Source organism: Corvus kubaryi, unplaced genomic scaffold (genome assembly GCF_017639235.1).
Source record: "Corvus kubaryi isolate FWS band 111438036 unplaced genomic scaffold, C.kubaryi_AGA036_p1.0 37396, whole genome shotgun sequence".
Taxonomy (NCBI): Eukaryota; Metazoa; Chordata; class Aves; order Passeriformes; family Corvidae; genus Corvus; species Corvus kubaryi.
Window position 1 is genome coordinate 31,926,665 of NW_024581135.1, and position 20,394 is coordinate 31,947,058.

At 41.3% G+C, this 20,394-nt stretch overlaps 2 protein-coding genes across 2 annotated transcripts in view; both read right to left on the minus strand.

Moving 5' to 3' along the window:
* ITGAV (integrin subunit alpha V) overlaps positions 1–3,570 on the minus strand; it is a 46,167-nt gene extending 42,597 nt beyond the window's left edge. The window contains exon 1 of the mRNA XM_042040531.1: positions 3,289–3,570. Coding sequence (XP_041896465.1) covers positions 3,289–3,443 — 155 coding nt within the window. The 5' untranslated portion in view covers positions 3,444–3,570. The remainder of the gene's footprint in view (positions 1–3,288) is intronic.
* Positions 3,571–14,642: 11,072 nt separating this feature from the next.
* ZC3H15 (zinc finger CCCH-type containing 15) overlaps positions 14,643–20,394 on the minus strand; it is a 13,560-nt gene continuing 7,808 nt past the window's right edge. The window contains exons 5-10 of the mRNA XM_042041098.1: positions 19,452–19,543; positions 18,242–18,424; positions 17,437–17,583; positions 17,129–17,233; positions 16,768–16,894; positions 14,643–16,539 (exon numbers count right to left, since the gene is read on the minus strand). Coding sequence (XP_041897032.1) covers positions 16,346–16,539; positions 16,768–16,894; positions 17,129–17,233; positions 17,437–17,583; positions 18,242–18,424; positions 19,452–19,543 — 848 coding nt within the window. The 3' untranslated portion in view covers positions 14,643–16,345. The remainder of the gene's footprint in view (positions 16,540–16,767; positions 16,895–17,128; positions 17,234–17,436; positions 17,584–18,241; positions 18,425–19,451; positions 19,544–20,394) is intronic.

Consider the following 20,394-nt stretch of genomic DNA (forward strand, 5'->3'; position numbering starts at 1 on the left):
ATTATGATCTGCGGTGCTTTTCTGCATCTCTGCTTCTACAGACACGTTCAGTGCACTCCCAGCAGGAACTGCCACAAGACTCTGCCTGCACAGGTGGCAAAATTCAGAAGTAGCAAAGTAAGGAACAAACTGAACAAGACTTTTGGCATCTTCCAGCACCTTCCAAGAACCCCAGCACCTCTGAGATCCACTTGACTCATCAGCACTTGACTGAGAAAGTCAAGCTGAAGCACAAAGTCATGTTTAGAAGACATAAAATCAAGTGCTTCCTTTCATCAGAATCAGTCTGCTCTGTTGCTTCCCTTTAGACTGCTTAAGAGAGAATGCAGCTTGCAAGAGCAAGTCTTGTCAGGCATTATGGTTCCCTAGTTTTGAAACTGGGTTAGCTGAATGAGCTGCAGGACTGGTTGGAGAGAATGTCTACAGGCAGGCAAATCCAGGCTTATCAAACTTGCTCTGGCTTTCAGAGTCATCTCCGGGCTCCTTTCTAGTAAGAGGTAAGTATAGGTATAATCACGTAGCACCTCATCAAAGCTCAATTTGCATGAAGACCTACCAGTTTTCAACCTGTGGGAATTTTCAGAACCTTAAAAATGTCCTGGCATGGACCCTGATAGAAAATCCAGGTTAGTTGGCAATCCATTTGTTTTCCCTAGTTGCCATTCATAGACTGTCTAGATTTCTAGAACAGGAATTTGAAACACTTTAATCAACTTAAAATGAACTCTCTGGGCAGAACAGAAATGCTTAAAAATAAACATTATAATGCCAAGTAAAGAAACACATCAATTATTACCATTACAATCTATTAAACAAGTGGTAGCTTACCTCCCATTTAACTCCCGTACCAGTGACTTTTGAAAAGTCCCCGAAATGAAATGCTTGTTTAAAAGGTCTAATAATTTCCATTCTAATTATATGTTTCAAATTTTTCTTATGGTAATATTTGTGATGAAGTTTATTAAAAACATTACAAATAAAGGAATGATTATGTGACTCCACAAAGGTTTAGTCACCTCTCTTCCCCAAATGATAAAAATGCATTTTTATCATCATAGACAAAGCAAACAGATTTTGTCATAGTTCTTATAATAATATGCAAATTACCCAAATACTAAGAAGTCTCTAATCCACATACTTTGGGAAAGAGGGAATAGAGGGACAACGGTATTTCCATGGGAATATACCAGCTATGCTTTGATACTGCCAGTTTCCTACATCATCCTACATCCTACATCCACCCCATCCCAATGCTGGGGCAAAACTGGGAGTGTTCTGGCACCTCTGGTGTGCCTACAGGAACAGTCCCTTTCCAGGGCTTTCCATGGACAACAAAGAAACTGGGGCTTCCATGTAGGAGCATCCTGGACTATCAAGTGCAACTCCTCTGAAGCAGAGGGTGTGTGAGAAACCCGTTTCACTTGTTACGGAGCTGTGTTCCCTCACTCCCTATGAAAGCTGTGCCCACTGCCAGGCACCACGCACCCCCGTGACACAACACCACCACTTCCACTCCTGGAATTGGACTTTCATACTGGACTTCTAAATAGGCTTTAGTTTGGCATCTAGCAGGTCAAAATAGACTGTGAAACAGCAGCTTGAGCGTTCGGGAACAAACGCCTTTGTTGTCAGGCTAGACAGTCCAAATAACTTCAGCCCGATTAAACTGACTTAATCTCCAGTACTCATGTATAAAACAGGTGATAAATAAAAGCTCACCAAAGCAAAAAGAAAGGCACAGAAACCATGTGACACTCCATATGCTCAGAGGACACTGCATACAAGTATGTCTGGCTATTTCAGGAGGCAAAGTATCAGTGTCCATAGGCATAACCTGAAAATTTAACACCACTAGGGCCTGTTCCTGTCAAAGTTGCATAGCTACTTGGTTCAATTAAGAACTTAAATGCAAAATAAAGTATTTAGCTTAGCAGGTACAAACAAACTTTCAGAGATGACAAAAAAACTGAGGAGAGAATTCCCTTCTAAATATACAGAAGTTTTTCATGCTGCCTGAAAACCACACTGTTTTCTTTTATAGCAGTGCACTTTGAGGTCAATAGTTCTTATAAAAATAATGGAAAGGTTCCAAATAGTGATTTCATGGAGAGCTGGGTCACATAATTCCTTATCAGAAAGCGAGGAAGAAAGTTTATTACATGCATTTACCAGTCTCTTGATAACTCTGCAGCCACGCATGCTGACTTAAAAATAAAGGGCGGGACAAAAATAGAAGCTTTTTTCTTTTAGTACCAGGACTTACACGATTAAGATAGCAGGGAAAGATGGTGCAACATGTGCAAGTTAAGACAGGATGGCTTCTAATATATGTAGGCAATAAAAAAATGCAAACAAGGCTAGATGATGTACTGCAGAAGGACTTGCTCAATAGCTGTGCAATCTGCTTATAAAGTTTTATAAGCTAAAGATTAAGGGGGGAGAGAGAATATCCCCTCAGCAGGATGAAAGCCAGCAGCTTTTCCAGTTTTACAGCCCTTTCTTAAGATGGGAGAGGAGTGGGGGGAAAGTGACAAAAGCTGGAGGTTACTGTAGCCCGCATTTGAGGACCCGAGACTGATTCATTCGGGCAACACCAAAGCTGTGCAGTTAGCGACACAAGGATTCAAAGGTCTGAAACGCACCAGCGACTACACAGAGCCTAATCTTTAACATGAAACGGGAACATATTCAGGAAGTAGATCTGGAGAGTGCTTAGATGGAACTTTTCCTTCTCTGGACTCCTCAGCAGCTTGGTGACTCGCACAGACTCAGCACAATTCAAACACAGCACTCCGCAAAGCGCAAAGAAAGAAGAGCAAAACTTCTGAAATGCCACGGGACACAGCCTCATGAATCAAAACACCATAACTACATCTTTCTACGCTGTATTTATCAGGACCATTATCTTCATGAGACCAGGCTAGGCAGAGAATCCCGCAGCGCAAGGTTCATGTCCCACCGGAGCCGCCGGCCGCTCGGGATGGGGTTTGGCTCCCCGGCCAGGGCGTCTCGGCCGCCAGAGCCGCCCCAGCGGGGCAGGGATGCGGAGCGGCTCCATCCCCTCTCCGGGGCCGGAGCAAAGCGCTCCCGCCGCGTCCCCTCCGAGAGCCGCTCCGGCCGCAGCGCTCCCAGCCCGCCCGGGACCGGCGGCAGAGGCTCGGCTGCTGAAGGACCGGGGGGTTGCTCCCCATCCGCCGCCCGGCTCTCACCCCGCGCCGGGACAACGCCGCTCGCGGCTCCGGCGCCCCGGGGAGCGGCTCGGCGGGGCAGAGCGAGACGGGCACTTACGAGAACGGGTCGGGAGCGAAGAAGTCCACGGCGAAGCCGAAGTAGCTGCCCGCCGGGCCCGAGTAGACGGCCGGGCGCTCCACGTCTAGGTTGAAGGCGCTGCCCGGGGCCAGAACGGCGCCCAGCAGGACCAGCATCATCCCCAGGCGCGCCATGGCCCGGCCCCGCGCTGCTCCGCGGGCGCGGCTCTGCCGGGACACGCCGGCCCCCGCGGAGGGGGCGGAGGGGCCGCGCGTTTCCCGCGGCAGGGCGGGGAGCGGAGCGCAGTCACTTCCCCTTTCTCGCTGGGACGGGGGCGGCAGGAAGGAGAGGCGGCATCATGTGGTGCCGGGGGCGGGCCCTGCTCCGCTCCGCGCCCGGGCCGCCGCTCTCTTCCGCCGGGAGCGGGCAGGGAGCGCCCAGAACAGCCCGGCACCGCCCGGGGCTGGGGCTGGGGCTGGGGCTGCGCGGCGGCCGCCGGGGCTGCCCTCGGTTCAGGCACCCCCCTCTTATCTCTGCTCGAGCCGAAGGCTGGAAGAGGGTTAAGGAAAATCTTTCCTGTGACGGTGGTGAAGCCCTGGCACAGGTGTCCCAGAGAAGCTGTGGCTGCCCTATCCGTGGAAGTGTTCAGGGCCAGGTTGGACGGGGATTGCAGCAACCTGGCCTGGTGGAAGGTGTCCCGGCCCGTGGCAGAGGGTGGAACGAGATGGTCTTTAAGGTCCCTTCCAACCCAAACCATTGTACCATTCTATGAAGGAGTGCTAGAAATATGAAGAGGGGGGCACATCCGTGCCTGGTCTTACCCAGTCTTTTTGGTGAAGCCTTTCTGAACAAGTCTTTCAGGAAAGATGTTAAGCAAAGAGTAAAGGGAGTGCCAATGTGGACCAAGCCATGGAGGAAAAAAAGCCCTGATTTTCAAACACATAGGCTATTAAATGAAGTAATTTTAAATCCCAGGGTCTCAGCATCTCCCCAGCCACAGGAATGCCCACCACCAGGCGCAAGACTGGGAAGAGCTGAATCTGCAAATCCTCCCTGATGGACGTCTCTGTTACTGTTTCACCCCTGCACTACCCACCTGGGGAAGAAGCATCCAGTGGAGCTTCAATCTCTTCAGTTGCAGTTTGTAGCTCTTGTGTCACGTCTCACTAGTAACATTTTAGTGCTATCATCCTGCCTCAGTCAGCTGTAGGCTGCTGTCAAACCCATCTTAGCCTTGCCCTCCTCAGCCGACATCAGAGTTCAACATCTGCTCAGTATAGCAGCCTCAGGTAAAAGAAAAACTGCAAAGAGGAAATAATTCATATTCATTCCGAATATTAATTTGTACAACGTAACAGGATTGGAGTTTACTACCACCAAAAGTCTAAACTTTTTGCTTTCCTCATGTGAAAGAACATGAACAACAAAAAGCAACAGAACAAATAATGATCTTTCAAGCCCTAAATAAAAGTTAAAAATACCCCATGCATATTTACCAAGGGACAGATTCAGTCTAATGGGAATCCTGAAAGAAAAAACATTTCCACAATAAGCAGAGGAAAACCCAAAGAACCACCACCTACTCCTGTGTTCCATTCACTTGTTCTTGTCATTAAATAATTATCATTTCTCCAAGAAGCCATCTCAAAAACTCTATCAAGAAAGGGAGTTCCTAGACATAGACTTGATACTTGTTGCTAGTTTTCCTAACTTTGCTGCCTCCGCAGTAGATTAAAAAACAAACACAAACCGCATTGTTACTTTTATTGTTATTTACAGATTTATCTCAGAGCTTTTGTACTACAGACCTGATCAAAGCAAAACTGAAGATGAGTTAATAAGTTCCTAAACTCTAGTAAATAGGGCAATAAACTAAAAGAGTGGTTTATGAGTACTTCGATCAGTAAGTCAGCAGCTTAGGGGAAAGGAGGATTTATTTTCTCTACTTGATTGTATGACCTCACAACATCACACAAGCAGTGAAGGATAAGTTATTTTTAAGATATTAGAATTTTTTTACCAAATGATCAATTTTGGCTTCTTAGGGACTGGCTGTGCAGCACTTCTGCTTGTTGTCAGCAAATTGCAAAGCCAGGCCATAGGAGTAACTCAGACTTCACACAGACTCAGGGGTTACTCATCCCATGGGAAGTGTTTTTTCAAAGCCTTTCCTCCCCTTCAAGACGATTGCTCTTCGCAGCTGTTCCGTGCCTGTCTGCTCGCCGCGTCTGGGCTGTCCAAGGTGAGGCAGCCTCTCGTTCCCCTGACTCAGCACCGGGCACTCTGCTCCACTCCCAGGGCCTTGAGTCACCAGCTGCAGGCGGAAGCGGCGGCGGCGCTGCTGTCTGGCCCCAATTCAGAACACAATCGGAGTCAATCAGTCTAGACGGCCCCAGAGCGGAGCCCCAGCTCTCTATAAGGCATCACAGCTCCAGCCTCCACGTGGGAAAAGAAGATGAAGTGTACAGGCTTCGGATACACTTCTAATCAAAGCCAATCTTACTGTAAATGAGGGAAAGTATTTTCTGTTGCAGGAAAGGCCGAGTGATTGATTCCATTGCTTGCATGGAGCTACCCTGTCTGACAGAATCCTGGACACGGGAGTCAAAGTCAAAACCAGACTTTGCTGTTAATGTACAGCAGCAAACACCCTTCTAGTGAGGATGTGATTTTTCTTTCCTCGTTGATTTAGTTCTCAGCATGACTAACAAATAGATAAGGAACAGACAATGAGATCATATTACAGAATGTAAACAAGTTAATTATGTGTTTCTGTATTTGCTTGTTACCTGTAGCTAGCTTTTGGTTCTCAGGCTAAGATACCCAGTGGTGGAAACCAACAACTAAGAAGTGGGCAGGACTCAGATTCCTTCTAAGACACCAAACTTTTTGTCTGTATGCAAAACAGAATGCAATTATTTTGGAGTTGATTGGAGTCTAAAGAACTGCTTTCCATTATCCAACAGATCAAACTAATATTTCTGTTACAAGTTATTGGTCTTCTTAGTTTTTACTCAGACAACGAGTTATTAACACAGCTGAATAAAACTTTGCAAGATGCAAAGCACTTTTGGTAGACAGGTATTATTTTTTTGCTGTTCCTGAGTGTCCAGCCTGTAACATGGATAGAGTATTTCAGAATGTTTTTCCTTTGCAATAAAGTCTCCACCTCATGACATGAAAGGCAGCAGCAAGAAATGGACAAAGTGCCACAATTTGGTCAAAATTGCAAATGTGCAAATCTCTGTGGTCCTACTTCAAAGGGTCAGCAAGGGGTCCTGCATGCAAGCAATAAACTTCTCCTCTAAGTGGATTCATTGCTTTACAGTACCAGCAGTATGAATATCTGGAGCAAAGAAAGAATCATGACTCATTTGTTCTTCGAGACCACTATTAGTCTCCCAGAAAAGCCTCCATCGATGTGAAAGTTTTAGTAAATCTTTTGCTCTTGTGCCATCCAGACACTTGGACTTTTCAAGAGGCTTAGCTGCTCTGAACAGATCTTTTAAGAAGTAACTTCGTTTCTAACAAGGCAGTAGAAAACAAAGTAAAAGACGGACTTCACATATTAGTTTGCTTTGGTCAGTTTGTGCCTTTTATTTCTACTTTGTTTAATATTATCTTTGATATCCATTTTCTTGAGAAAAATAAAACATTAAATCTAAAAACTACAGAAGCATGATGTGGTGAAACATGAGGAAACACTAGAGATGTTTAGGCTTGATTTGCTTTATTGCTCCTATGAGCAATTCACATCAGCCAAATCTCATTCGGTTGCTAGCAAAAGCTGTCTTTAGCCCGGGGCTATGGGACAATGTTTTCACTAGGACAACAAGGGTATGGCTACATTTGTTAAACCAGCTCCTAGCATAGAATTTGAAATCTCCCAGTTCAAAACAAAGTCAGCTCTACCAGAGCTTTTTTCTGATTTGTTCAATACTGATAGCTGTATTACTCCAGTGTTAGTCAAAGTCTTTCTGCAATCACCTTTTTGTGTTTTATAGAGTGCTCATTACTCACCAGGCCTTTTTTTCACATTAGGACTTCATAGCATCAAATTCACAGACAGCATTGTTTGATTTACCAAAGGATTCATATTTCTTCAGTCTGACAAAGTTGGTCAATATAAATCACATATGACTCAGCTTTTGCTTCACAAAGCACTTCAGCAGATTACCAAACAAATATATCCAGATGCTGCTCAGTAACATCCCCAAAGACTTAAATATTTTTAAAAGATATTTTCAAAGAGTACTTTTAGAGAAAAGCTTTGACAGGAAATAATGTAATAAGGGAGACATGGATCAGAAAAAAACCCAAACAACAAGCTCCATAATATTCTCCGTACAATCTCTCTGAAAATGTTTTCATAATATGCATACATATATAAGATGTAACAGAGACAAAATGCCAAATACCACCCTGCTCTGTTAAGGAAGAGGGTGTAGGAACACACCAGCCCAGAGGGAAAAGCCTGGGAAGTCACTACACCTATCCCCAGAAGGAGCACAGCATCCTCAGATAACCACAGTGATGGAGCTCCAGGAGTGAGCCACGGAGATATGGGGCTCTTGGGTCTTCTGCTGGGAAAGGTCTCAGGAAGGCTTTTTAGAAGGGGATGGGGAAGAATTTGCTAATCTAGAGAGTGTGATGGATTGGCCTTCTGCTCCTAGAGTGGGAAAAGAGATGAAACATTGAAATCAACAGGCTGTGCACTTGTCTCACATGGAATATGTTACTGTGCATGGAAGTTCTGTACTTCTGCTTCTGCCGTCCCACTGGAATGTCTGACCTGGCACAGCAGCTACAGAGCCCATCAGATGGAAAGCTCCAGCTCCCATGTGAGTTACTCCTGCAGTGGTTGTTCCTTTACAGGGCAATTCCAATGCACAGAACTGCACCTTGGACCTGCACTTCTTCCTAATCCACCCTTCTGCCTGTATCCAGCAAAGCTCATAAATACACAAGTCACAATTAATACAGGAGTGCTAACATTACACTTGATTAAACAAAGAATCATCCCTCCTTTCTCCTCATCACTCTCTCTTTCACTTCCTTCTTCCTTTCCAGAGGAGGTACATTGCTTGCTGGATGACATGAATTTTAACTCTACCTCTTTTCATTCACAAAGACCCTCTAGAACATGCTTTTATGCAATTCTCTGAAGGTGAGGAAGAGATCATTATTCTTCCATCATCTTATTCTTAGTTACATCTTAATATCCTTCCTAAAAACCTTTTCCTTCTTTTGCCTGCCACTGTTTTCATACTATTTTAAGTACTGTCCCTTCTGCTGAGACCATCATCCATGGCAAGCGTGCACACAGGTTTTATTTAGAAAGCGGAAGTGACTATGCCTGGCAGAAATTCTTGTAGAACAGTATTCTGCTGGGACAAAGAGAAACAGAGCACTTCCCTGCACACAGGATCTATAGGCACAGAAGATGGGTCACTTTCTAGTTTATTTCCATTTATGGAAAATTTCCAGATGACAAGAGGTATTTCCTAGGTTTTTTACATTCTTGACTGCTTCTGGTTATACAGAAATACCAGAGACCACTGCTTCCTGTTATATCCCTGAGATATTCTTATCCCTGTCTTTAGTGCAAATCATCTCCTATTTAGTACAAGTATTCTTATGTACAACTTTTGAATCTTTCCCCCAGACTTTCTAGTTTGGGGGAATTTTTCACTGATTTTTTCTATGACATTTTTCATCATGCATTTTCAAAGGAATCTAACAAAGCTCAAACTCACAGAGCAGTCATGCTGGCTTTTTAATTGATCATTCCAGGCATATAATGCCACATCTCCCTTTAAGCATCTGTCCTCTAGTGCTGCTGTATTACAGTAATGCTTCCACGTTCCCGCGGAAGGATTTGGAACAAAAACAAGTTAAAAACTTTCAAATTCCCTGGGAAAGAAATAATTCTTCAGACTGCTCTGTGCTTAGTAACAGGCTCAGACTTTAAACATGCTGAAGATTTAGATAACAAAATAGTAACAGGATGCAGAGCAAGTAGGATTGAAAGGCAGTGGAGGAATAAAGCAGACACAAGTTCCTTTCTATCCAATACTCTGAATATTCTTTTACTCAAATACAAAAACACTAAAAGATGGTAATAACACAAACTGACACTAAAAGAGATATTTCCTTGCCCTTTTCTCTCATGAAGAATTTCAAGTGTTTCAGCCCAGGCATTCCAAGCCTTGATATGCCAGCTCAGGTATCAGCTCCAGCCTCATGCCTTCAGAAGACACCATCTTAACAGAATGCCCCAGTGTTCAAACGTCCTCCCTCTTCCCTATGGAGAAATGCCCCTTTCTCCCCAAAGAACCCCGACTCACCCTCACCTTGAAGCCATTATATTTTGATCCTCTGTGTCCAAGGAATACTGTCCTGTCTGGCACTAATATTAAACCAAAGCATGTCCTTATCGATAAAACCTTATACTGGTGGACTACGCCTTTGTTGAGTTAAATAACAAATGCTTCTCTCAAGGAACAACACTAAACATGGATCAATACAGAATCAGACCTTTAGCCATTTAAACAGAGGGTCTGGCCAGGGGAGTGAGGGATGAGGGTGTTTGGTGTGGATCTGGTTTGTTTTCAAAGTTGTACCATTTGCTTCCAAGCCATTAGCCTGCCATTGCCTGGGTCACTCCAAGAGAGTCCCAGCTGCTGGTGAAAGAACTATTTTTGCATCTATCAAACAGAAGTTAATGCTGACAACAGTTATCTGTGGTGGAAACTACAGACACTTCCATGGCCTGAATAAAGAGCACATTTAAGTTTTTCCCTTTTTGCCCTCTTGGGGGAGATTCCTCATTCCACTACTCCCGGCTGCCCATACACACAAAGAATGGGCACTTATTCATGTATAGCAACTGTTGTGCAGAACTGTAACTCGGTATTTCTGTGCGGAAGGCACTGTGTGGGAACTGCTATGTACAGAATACAGACTACTTCTATTGACAAGAAAACGACTGAAGAGCTCATGGTGTAGGGCTGATAGTACTGACACAAAGTACAGCTCTGACACCTCCCAGGTGCTTCTGCAAGAAAATAGATCACAATGGTGAGACCCTTACAGTTTATAGTCCCCTCTAATTTTAGCTTTAATCTGTCAGACATTTGAAGAACTAGATTTTTGCTCTATTCCTTCTGACCAGCTTTCCTAATCCTCCTTGTCTCTATTTGATAAACAAATCCCTGAAGTGTTTGGAGCCACATTAGGAAAGCACACTGCTGAGGATACTGTGACTTGCTCCAGGCCTGTGCAGGGAGAAGGCAGCAGCTGCCTTATACAAGGCCTGCTGGGCTAGTTGATATGGATTAGAGACGTCAGTCAGAAGAGCCTCCCTTCTGCAGTGTTTATACTCAGCAGAAGGAGAAGACAGCAAAAGAAAGTGGTGAAGAATGAAGATTAAAGGTTTCTTGCTCAGAAACTTGGCTGTTACCCGATTTTAAGGGGGCATTACGTTGCAACTATGGAATTTTTAAAGTGGAATTCAATCAATCATTTTCTGAAGTAGTCTACTGCTCCCAAATCAAATAACTAAACTACCTGTCAGGTCAGACATCACTAAGATTGATTGAAAACAGTGATTGAGAGCTTGCAATGGATTTGTATTACTGCGCAGAGACCAAACTACTGTGTCCTTTTCAATCTCATCTCTGCCTCCCTCGTGTTCAGAGCACAAGAAGGTAAACCAAGGAACAAAAAAGGAACAGAGATGGAACACGAAGAGGACAAAAGTTCTCCTAGAAGAGCAATCCTGCCAAAATGTAGCATAGAGGCCTGAGAAATGTAAGGTATAAGCTGAATTCCTGCAAGGGATGTGCTACACCCATATTATATGTTGATACACAGTTTCACTCAAACACAGGCCCAAGGATGCCAGCCTCCATAGAACACATTTCCCTGATGGCTGATCATACAAAGAATATTGTTTTGCCTTGGAAACATTCTGTAGTAATTTGCTCACCTCTTCCCTTCAGGATTGCTTCTGCTTCTTTCCTTTTCTAAGGAAAGCCGTGACGCTTTTTTTTCCCATTGCTTCTTCCTTTAATTTAGGAGTCCATCTCATTTCTGAAGTGTGATTGGGTAACTCAGGGAACACCTTCTAAATTTTAAGCCAGCCTTGCTCAAATTTATGTCCAAATGTATTACAACACTCTACATTTTCAACCACAAATGTAAGATAAAGAGATTACCTCCAAGGTCTCTTTCCCTAAACACAGATGAGATACTGCTGCTGCTATTTTATGACTGAAAGAACTGTTTATTTTTGGCGTTCATTTCAATAAAGTGCTATGAAGGAGCCTATTGTGGTCACATATTAGGGCTGTAACATCATAAATGAATAAAACATCTTGGCCTTATTGCTAACACCAGCAACAGCTGCTCTCTGTAAAAAGACAGAGCATCCATTGAAAGGAAGAGTGCGACAGGCAAAGAAGCCAAGGTCACTTCTAAGCCTGAAATACCAGTGTGGGGGAAAAAGAGAATGGTCACGTGCAGGTATCACTGCACTTAAGGTGATTATAGCTCCATAAAACATACCTGGTACCTAACCAGAAGCAAAGACTTCATTCAAATGCTTCATTCATGAAGCCTCTGCTTTACAAAAGATTTTGCTTATTAGAAGCCCATTTGTAGCAAAAAGCCAAGCATGTCAAGAGAGAAAGTTTTTAATTTTGTAAAAAACTTGTTTCTAGCACTGAAGTACATAATGAGATTGTGTTCTTCACAACTGAAAGACATCAGCTTCTTTTTTAACACCCCCTTTCTCTACTTGGCATCAAGTCAAAGCAAAGGCAGGCATAGGATATGACTTCCTTGAACACCACAAGGTTGTAGAGTCATGTTCCAAGGAAGATGTAGCAGAGGTGTGGAACTCCTGAGTTTCCAAAAGTTGATAACAAAGTCAAGGGGTTCACGGGAGAAAGAGGGAATGTACTCTGAAAAGCACCAGACTCCATCTAGTAGAGGAAATGTTCTGTACTAAGAACTGTTGGAAGCTCCATATGAGAAGCACTCCCAAGCAGTGCACAGGCTTGTCCTTCTCTTACCTCTTTGTTCCCCACGGGTCTAGTCTTGGGAGTGTGATAAATGGTCCCTTGGTCTGATGCAGTGCAGCTGCTGTTACATGGGTTTTTGCAGCTCCTCTGCCCTTCCCACATCTCATTTTTCCAATTCTGTTCCAATTCTTATTCATATTATTCGGGGGATAATTTCTCCTGAGACACTTCAGGTGAATATGTATGTGATATTTGCATATGAGAACAATCCCTTCCTCTCAGCTTAGGGCTGTAATAATTTCACTGTGAGGAAAACAAAGACCCAGCCTCGTAAGATTTTTAGTTCAGTTGCTTGATCACTCTGCAGTTTCAGTAAGTTATTACAAAGCAGCACATGTAACAGGAATAACAAATGATGTTTATGAAACTTCCAAGTATGCTATCTGCAAGATAGATAAGCTTACCAAGTACTTAAGCCTGCATTACTTACTATATTCAGGTAATTTTTAAAAGGAGCATTAGCAAAAGAATTAGAATTCAGCATTCAGAATGTCTGAGACATAATTTTTTTGACAGCTGTTATTCCATATCCAACTAAACTGTGAAAGAAAACATGAATAAAATAATATTGATTTGTATGTGTACATTCTTTCTGTAACCAACACACTAAAGAAACACAATCTATTATGACAGTACTGAATTGCCAAGGTAAGTACCATTGCTTGGTCCAAAGTTTTATCAACAATAAAACCTCCTCTTGATAAAAACAGCTGTGGAGCACTTTCCATTAAGAAATGGCAACACTTCTATTACAAACAACTCATAGATAATGTAATATTTAAGGTCAGTCTTGACAGGTAATTTTTAATTTTTTTCCAGGCCTTTGCGAACAGTGTTCATTACAAAAAAAAGTAGGGAGCTCTGAGTAACAAAGCAGTGGCAAGCATAAAATTCAATCACACAGGCTTTAAAGAACTCCCAGAACTCCAATGAGTTTAAAGCTAGCCAGTTTTAGCAGTTCAAGCAGTTTGTGTGTGCGACTGAAATGGGATTTTAACACACATTAAAATTTAAACCCAACAAATACTCTACTCCCACAACAGTAAATACCAGGAAGCAAAGGCATGGGTTTACTGCAGCACCTTTAACTGGTTTTGTCCACACACGTGTCCAGTACCAAAGGTGCTTTCAGGGCAGTGCCACACGAGTGTGTTCCCTCCAGATTTGCTCAGGCCACACACAGCTACATTTCTCACAAAGTGCTCATGCAATTTAGGAGGAAAATAAGGCAATACAAACATGGCCCAGGCTGCAAGGGCTAGAAACCAAGTTTATTGCAACGGTGTGTCTCTCCTGGCTTATGATGCTTTACAGCCTAATCTCAACCCAGCAGGTGTCCTGAACTGAGCCTGCCTGCTCTTTTAACAGTGAAATACTGTATTTTTGACCCATACAGACTGGGTAGTCACTGAAATGAAGATACCATTATTTTAGGATTGAGATTATATCTCATTTTTCCAGAAGTGACTCATTCACTTTGTATCAGAATAATTTCAGGAAATGTGCATCAATAAGAACAACTTAGTGCCGTCACATCCAAATGAACTCCCTTCTATCACACTGCTCATTTCCAGAACATTAATAATTCATCTACGCCAAGCAATGCCTTGGCATTGACTTTTAATTGAGCATTTATGGACTGAAGCCCTATTAGCTACAAATCCAAGGTTCTTTAAATGAGAAGATTAAGAACCTTTAGCAGATTATATTCCAGCCCATGGGAAAGCAGAAGGAACATGTAACAGCATATGGTTGCCCACCCTCCGAAGTCTGAACGCTGCCCTGACTCCTTAAGAGCAGTCACCCTGCATTCGTGGTTGGAAATCCGGGCAGAGTAAGCCCAGCCAGGAGCTGTGCCAGAGTAAGTTGAGAGGAAAAAGAGTGAAAACCAAACGACGACAGTCAGCTTTTGTTTCCTGCCCCTGTGAAGTCATCTGTCAACAACTACTGCCTAGGAAAATCAGGTTTTCTTCAGCTAACTTATGGATGTTCAAAGGATTTCAGTGCTATGCAAGGTGACTGTCCGAATGTTTAAATGACAACTGTACAAAGGAGTTGTGCACCAAAACCATCCCTTTAGACCCAAAAGGGCGCATAGTCACTCTTTGCCTATCCATCAGTGTTTTATCAGCTGAAATTAATGAGTCACCCTGTCATTCCTCCACTGTAAAATTCAAGTAACATGAACAAAATTTTGGCAAAGATTTAACCTATTTACATCAGTGACACAGATCAGTATTATCGAGTATTATATACAATAAACCAGCCCCTAAGGCACAAAACATAGAAAGCCATTTTCATCGTTGATAATGATTAAATTACTTTTATTCCCATTTAAAATATACAGCTTTGAAAAATTATGCAACATACATTCAAATGAATTGCATTCTTAAGTGTCCTGATAGCCAGGTATCCTATTGCTGGCCAGTGTAACACAATAATCCATCAACTCTGTTTATTTATGGCCACAGGAGAAAAATCTGCATAAATAAATATTTGTACCTGATAGTGCAGCTTTTCCTTAAACACTTACATTTAGAAGTCAATTTCAGTAGGCCTCTTTCTCCCAAGCACTGCTTCTTGCTCCTACAGGAAAAAATGAATTCCACAAAGATCCCAAAAAAGGCCAAAAGTTCTAAGTCTGCTATTTTAGAAATAGCATTCAAGATACAAGAGTCAATTCAGCAGTGCCAGAAATAACCAGTAAAGCTAATAATATCACCCAAAAGCAGTTTGGGAAAGCTCACTAAAAATGCCACAACTCCTAATGGTCTGGAAGTAGTGATTTAAGAGCTTTAGAAAAATCGATACAAACGGTATTGTTAGTACAGCAGTACTGTGGCTGATACCACGGGTAGTATGGCAAGGAGGCACAGCCTACAGCCCCCTGGAAAAGCACCACTGCTGAGAAATCTTTATGGCAGAATCTCAATCCACTGGAAAAGGACACACTGACTTAAGTGCAGTCTGCAGGCTACAGCACCTGAAGCAACTTACCCCTGTACAACTTCCTGTTACTTAGAGGACACCAAAGGGATGACAGGCATGTTTTGGACTGTAACATCCCTGCTCTGCAGAGCCTGAAGTCTTCACTAATCTACAAAAGACAGTGGGGAGAGAATGAGACTCGAATAGCAGTGAGTGATGTACAGCAGGAATTACATCAATTAATGGGTGGGCAGGGAATAAGAACAGCAAGGGAGAAAAGCTGGCTGCTGAATTCTATACTGCATCAAGAGTAGACAAAAAAATTGTAATTGCAGGTATCCCAAATTTAACTGAAGCCAACATCATCTCTTCTGTATCAAGACTGCAGAGAAAAACATTTACCACTCTATTAGAAAATCCAGTTCTTAACAATTTGGTATGATATCCTAACTTAGCAGAGAAAAATCAACACAGGTATTTTAAAGTTGATAATTTTTATTTACAGATTTATTGGCAAAAGGTGGTGGGAAAGTTTAAAACATTTTAAACAGAGGGCACTGTACTGTATTGTATGAAGTATCAGTTCACAATCTTCAGTATCCAGCTGATCAAATAAAGCTAATCACCACTTAAAGAAGCATAATCTGCATCAGCTCCATTAGAGTACCCTGCCTAAAAACCACTTCAGGCAGTTTCTAAATCAACACAATCACTAATAAAATGCAGTTTTTGTGAAGAATGTATATATACTTGGATTTTTGTATTGTACCTGATGTCAAACTGCCCACTTGCATACTGGCAAAGCAGTTACACTTCCTACTTTTAGTTGAAAGTTATAATCTCACTGTCTGCAAATTCAGCTGCCGGGTAATTCTGAACTACTCTGAACGTTTTACTGTGAGCATAGTCTAGACTGGAGTAGATGAGATTGAAGGGAAACATTCCTGGTATATAACGTGCCCATCATGTTCAGCTGCATAACCATGAACATCTTGTTTAAGAATTCTATTCAAAAAGGAGAAAAAATGTAGTCAGTTTTCACTTTGCCACATAGGTTTAATTCCTCACTGGACCTTTTTAGTTCATTCTTCTAAATCAAGAGTGTTTAGTTCTTCTTCTAGTTCATCCAAGTCCTCTCCAGTAAAGAGATTTTCATCAACTGGAACTGCATCAATTACTCCATTTTCCAATTCCCCATCTCCATCATTATCTTCATCTAAGTCATTTTGCTCGCTGTTGTTTATATCACCACCAGAAGCTTCACTTAATTTATTATCTGAAAATAAACATAATTCTTAGGCATTTCAGTGTCACAAGTTTCTTAATCAACTGAATCAACTGAATTCACAATCCTACTAAACATGCTTTCAAATTTTGAAATTATGAAGAAGCTACCTTATTTGAAATTCATGCAGACTTACATCGGCCAAAATGTATGCACCTGGTTAATATGCAGGTCCGGATAATCAATTACGAAAACAGGTTGGAAAAAAAAATAACTTACCATCTTTTTCTACTGAAGTGTATGTGCTGAATCGCTCTGGACTAGCGACTGTAATACCAGTCTCCTCTACTGCCTTGGGGACATACAGGTTCAAATCTACATCATTTATGCACACAGGGTCTTCCATCTGGAAAATAAACCAAGATGCTCTGCATGAATTACTTTTCCATAAAAATCCTCACTTCTGCAATATTTCTACAACATTTCTCACCTTCAACAGGAACCTTCTGAAAAAATATACTCTGTGGCAGTATTAAATTAAGAATCAAGTTTACTAATTTCATTGTAAGGGCTCTCAAATTGAAATTTTTCAAACCTGAATGCAATTGAAATATTCCTTGCTTTAATCCTGTTTTTTTACCTCATCATCATCTCCTGCTCCTTGAACATAATGGGTGTCATCTGCTTCTTCATCATCTGCATCAACCAGCTCTGGCCGGAACTCAAATACTTCACGTCCACTAATCTATCCACAGTAAAAGAAACATTCAGTTATCACATCATGGAATTGATACTGCTTACAAAAAACCCCAAACAAACAAACCACAAAAAAGCAAGGAAAAGAAAATGACACACAAAAATAAGCAAAGCAATTTCAGGGCAGCTACCTTATCACAGAACTTTATTTACTTGCTCTTCTTACATTAAGAATTGGACAGCAAAACTTACCACCAATGCTTTGCCAGCTTTAAAATCTGCTTTTCTCCTCTCCATGTCTTGCTCAGCCTTATCAATTTTTTCTTGTCTTTTTCTTCTCTTCCATGCAATAAAACACTCTAGAGTAATTTTGGTAACATTTGGTCCTAAGGCAGCACGCTGTCAAGGAGAGAGTGTGATTAATGCTAGGAACTCTTTCAAAAGGCTACAACATATTGGACATTTAATTATTCCAGAAACTAATCGAAAACATTTCTTTCCAATTCCCTCTTGACTCTTACACTATTAAACATGCATCATCATCTTAACGATTTCCCAGTTAGTGAGATGAGGTGGTATAAAAATTAATAGGAGAAGTGGAGGAGGAAATAAATGAAAGAATTTGGTTCTGCTCAAATTGACACTGCCAAGCAACGGTGACAGAAGCAGAGCAGCAACACCTTCAGAAGGCCTTGTGCTCTTGGTGTTGCTTCCTCATTAGAGACATAAGGGAGAACTAAGGAGACAGTGAGCAGGGGATAAGAAAAGCCACAAAAGCAGTTGTAATGGATAAATGAGAAATAGCAGTCAAAAAATAGAAGCCTCCTAAAAAAGGGTAAGCAACAGCTGCACTAAGTATGCAGCTGCAGTTAATTCTATTCACTAGGTAATAGTTCCTAAACAAAAACATGAATCAATGCTACGTATCCTTCGCCCTAGCTCATACAGCTCTAAAAACATCGAATAGTTTTTTATCATAAATTAGCAAATTTTTTATGTGTCTCTTCAGAGTAACGAAAACAACTACCACCAAAAGGTAGCTGTCTGACAACTTTACCTCTTTTTCTATTAGATCTTCTAATGAAATTTCATCTTGCTTTTCTTCCTTCTTTTTGTCTTTTTTTAATACAAAGCCTGGAGGGAGAGCATGGCGATACATGCAGTTGTCTCCTCCACCTGGACAGACCCAAAACCATCCGTATTTGTTGTTTTCAATAGCATCAAGGAAGTATTTGCAGACCTGTATAAAAACAATGGTTGTTAGCACCATGTTCTCTTTCCATTCCCAGCATCTTACACTCCATGTCAGAAGTTCAGTAAGTCCAAGTCAGTTGTGCTCAAAACAGAAGGAACATGTGAAATGCATTACTACTAAGAACAGTAGACGAAGAAGCGCAACCATCTAAAACTGATGTAGTCAACAGCTTTTTCTCCCACAATATGATCCCAATTAAAAAAGACAAGATGAGAGAAGACTGGCAACTGTGTACTCCTCATCAGCACTTCTCTTTCTGCTCACCAACATTGGTGCAGTTTTAAACAAAATAAATTGCATCTGCTTCACATGTTAAACCTTCCAGCTCTGGATCCTGAGGTAAAGATGCCATTCTGAGACCTTTAACAAGCAATTAATAGTTTGTTTTTAGCCACAGCAATGTTTAACTTCTGCAAATTTAGGCAGTATTAATAGACTTTTTACTTACTTGGTATTGAAAATGAGGTGAAACAGTCCCAAAGAAAGAAAAAGGGATTAACCCATTATGCCGTTTAGTGCAAACCTAAAAAATCTTGTTGAACTTAGAGCCCAGGAATTACAAATTACTCTCAATTCGCAAATTCCAACTTAAAGGAGAAAATTTAAAAACTTGTAATGCTTGTATGTCACCCAGTACATAAACAAGTCAATATATATGGCAATAACAGACTTCACTAATCACAATACTTGGATCTTCTAGGCAATTAGGATGCATTAGATACACTACTGAATCCTTTATCACTTCACCTACTATCCATTTGTAATGTACATAATAAAACACTTTATGGACTGAAAAGAGCTGTTGGGCTGTGATTTTCTTTGTGGTTTTTAAAATTTTTCCATATATTACTAGAAATACTATCAGTCCAGCTGTCTACTCAGAGTATTATTATTATAATATTCCATTCCAGATTTTTACATAATGATAAACACATCTAATGCCAGACTGCACTTAATTCCTTCTAGTACAGCGCAATTAAAAAAAAAAAAAAAAAAAAAAAAAAGGACATACTATTTGGGTTTTGGGTTTTTTCTTTTCCGCCTCACCATGCTTCTTGTTCACCACTTCTTCCAGCTTCTTCTCATCCCAGTTGTCCATTGTATCTAGAAAAAGACAACAGATGGTTTCACAAAAATATTCCAAATACTAAACATTGCCAGCAAGCTGCTTTTCTGCCCAGTAACAGTTTTAATATGCAATTCTTATATTTTAAGTAGCTTATACAATGCAAAATAAATTCAGGTTTTTAAAATAATGTTTTCAAACTCTCCCATGCCACTCAAGAGTAAATTACCTCAAAAGCCCTAGAAATTTTAATTTTGAAATGCATAGAGTGTGTTTCAATTAAACACTCAATAATGTGTCATTCCATCTGTAAAGTACTGAGTGTGGACAAGGGAAAAGAAGAAAAACAAGACAACTGAATAAAAGAGGAGGTTGGAGGGTTAACATCCAGAAATACAGATAATCTAACTTGAGGATTGAAAGAGATAATACCAAATTATCTGTGTTAAAGTTAAAAGAAAGTTCCATCAAAAGAAGCAAATCACCAATTGTAGGAACCCAGAGTGCCGAGAATATTTCTCTGCCTGTTTTTAAGGTTTTTTACCCCCCTGAACAACACTGTTTTAACCTCCAACCTTGGAAAAAATTACCAACTATCAGACAAGAACTAGAAAATACAGTGGTGTGAATTAGGTGATAGACTGCTATGTTAAGATTGTCACAGGGTGAAAAATTTAGAGGTTTTGGGCTTCTCTTTGTAGTAAATAGATAAGAGTAAAAAATATCAAAATGGAGGATTGTTGTTGTTCTCTAAACCTTCTTCTCCTTCTTCTACTACTCCATGTTCTGCAGTAAAAGTAGTTTGGGGAATGATTGGATAGAGAATTCCGCAGTTCCTGCCCGTGTTTCTGAATAATTGGTAGGAAAGTGAAAATAATATACATTTTTA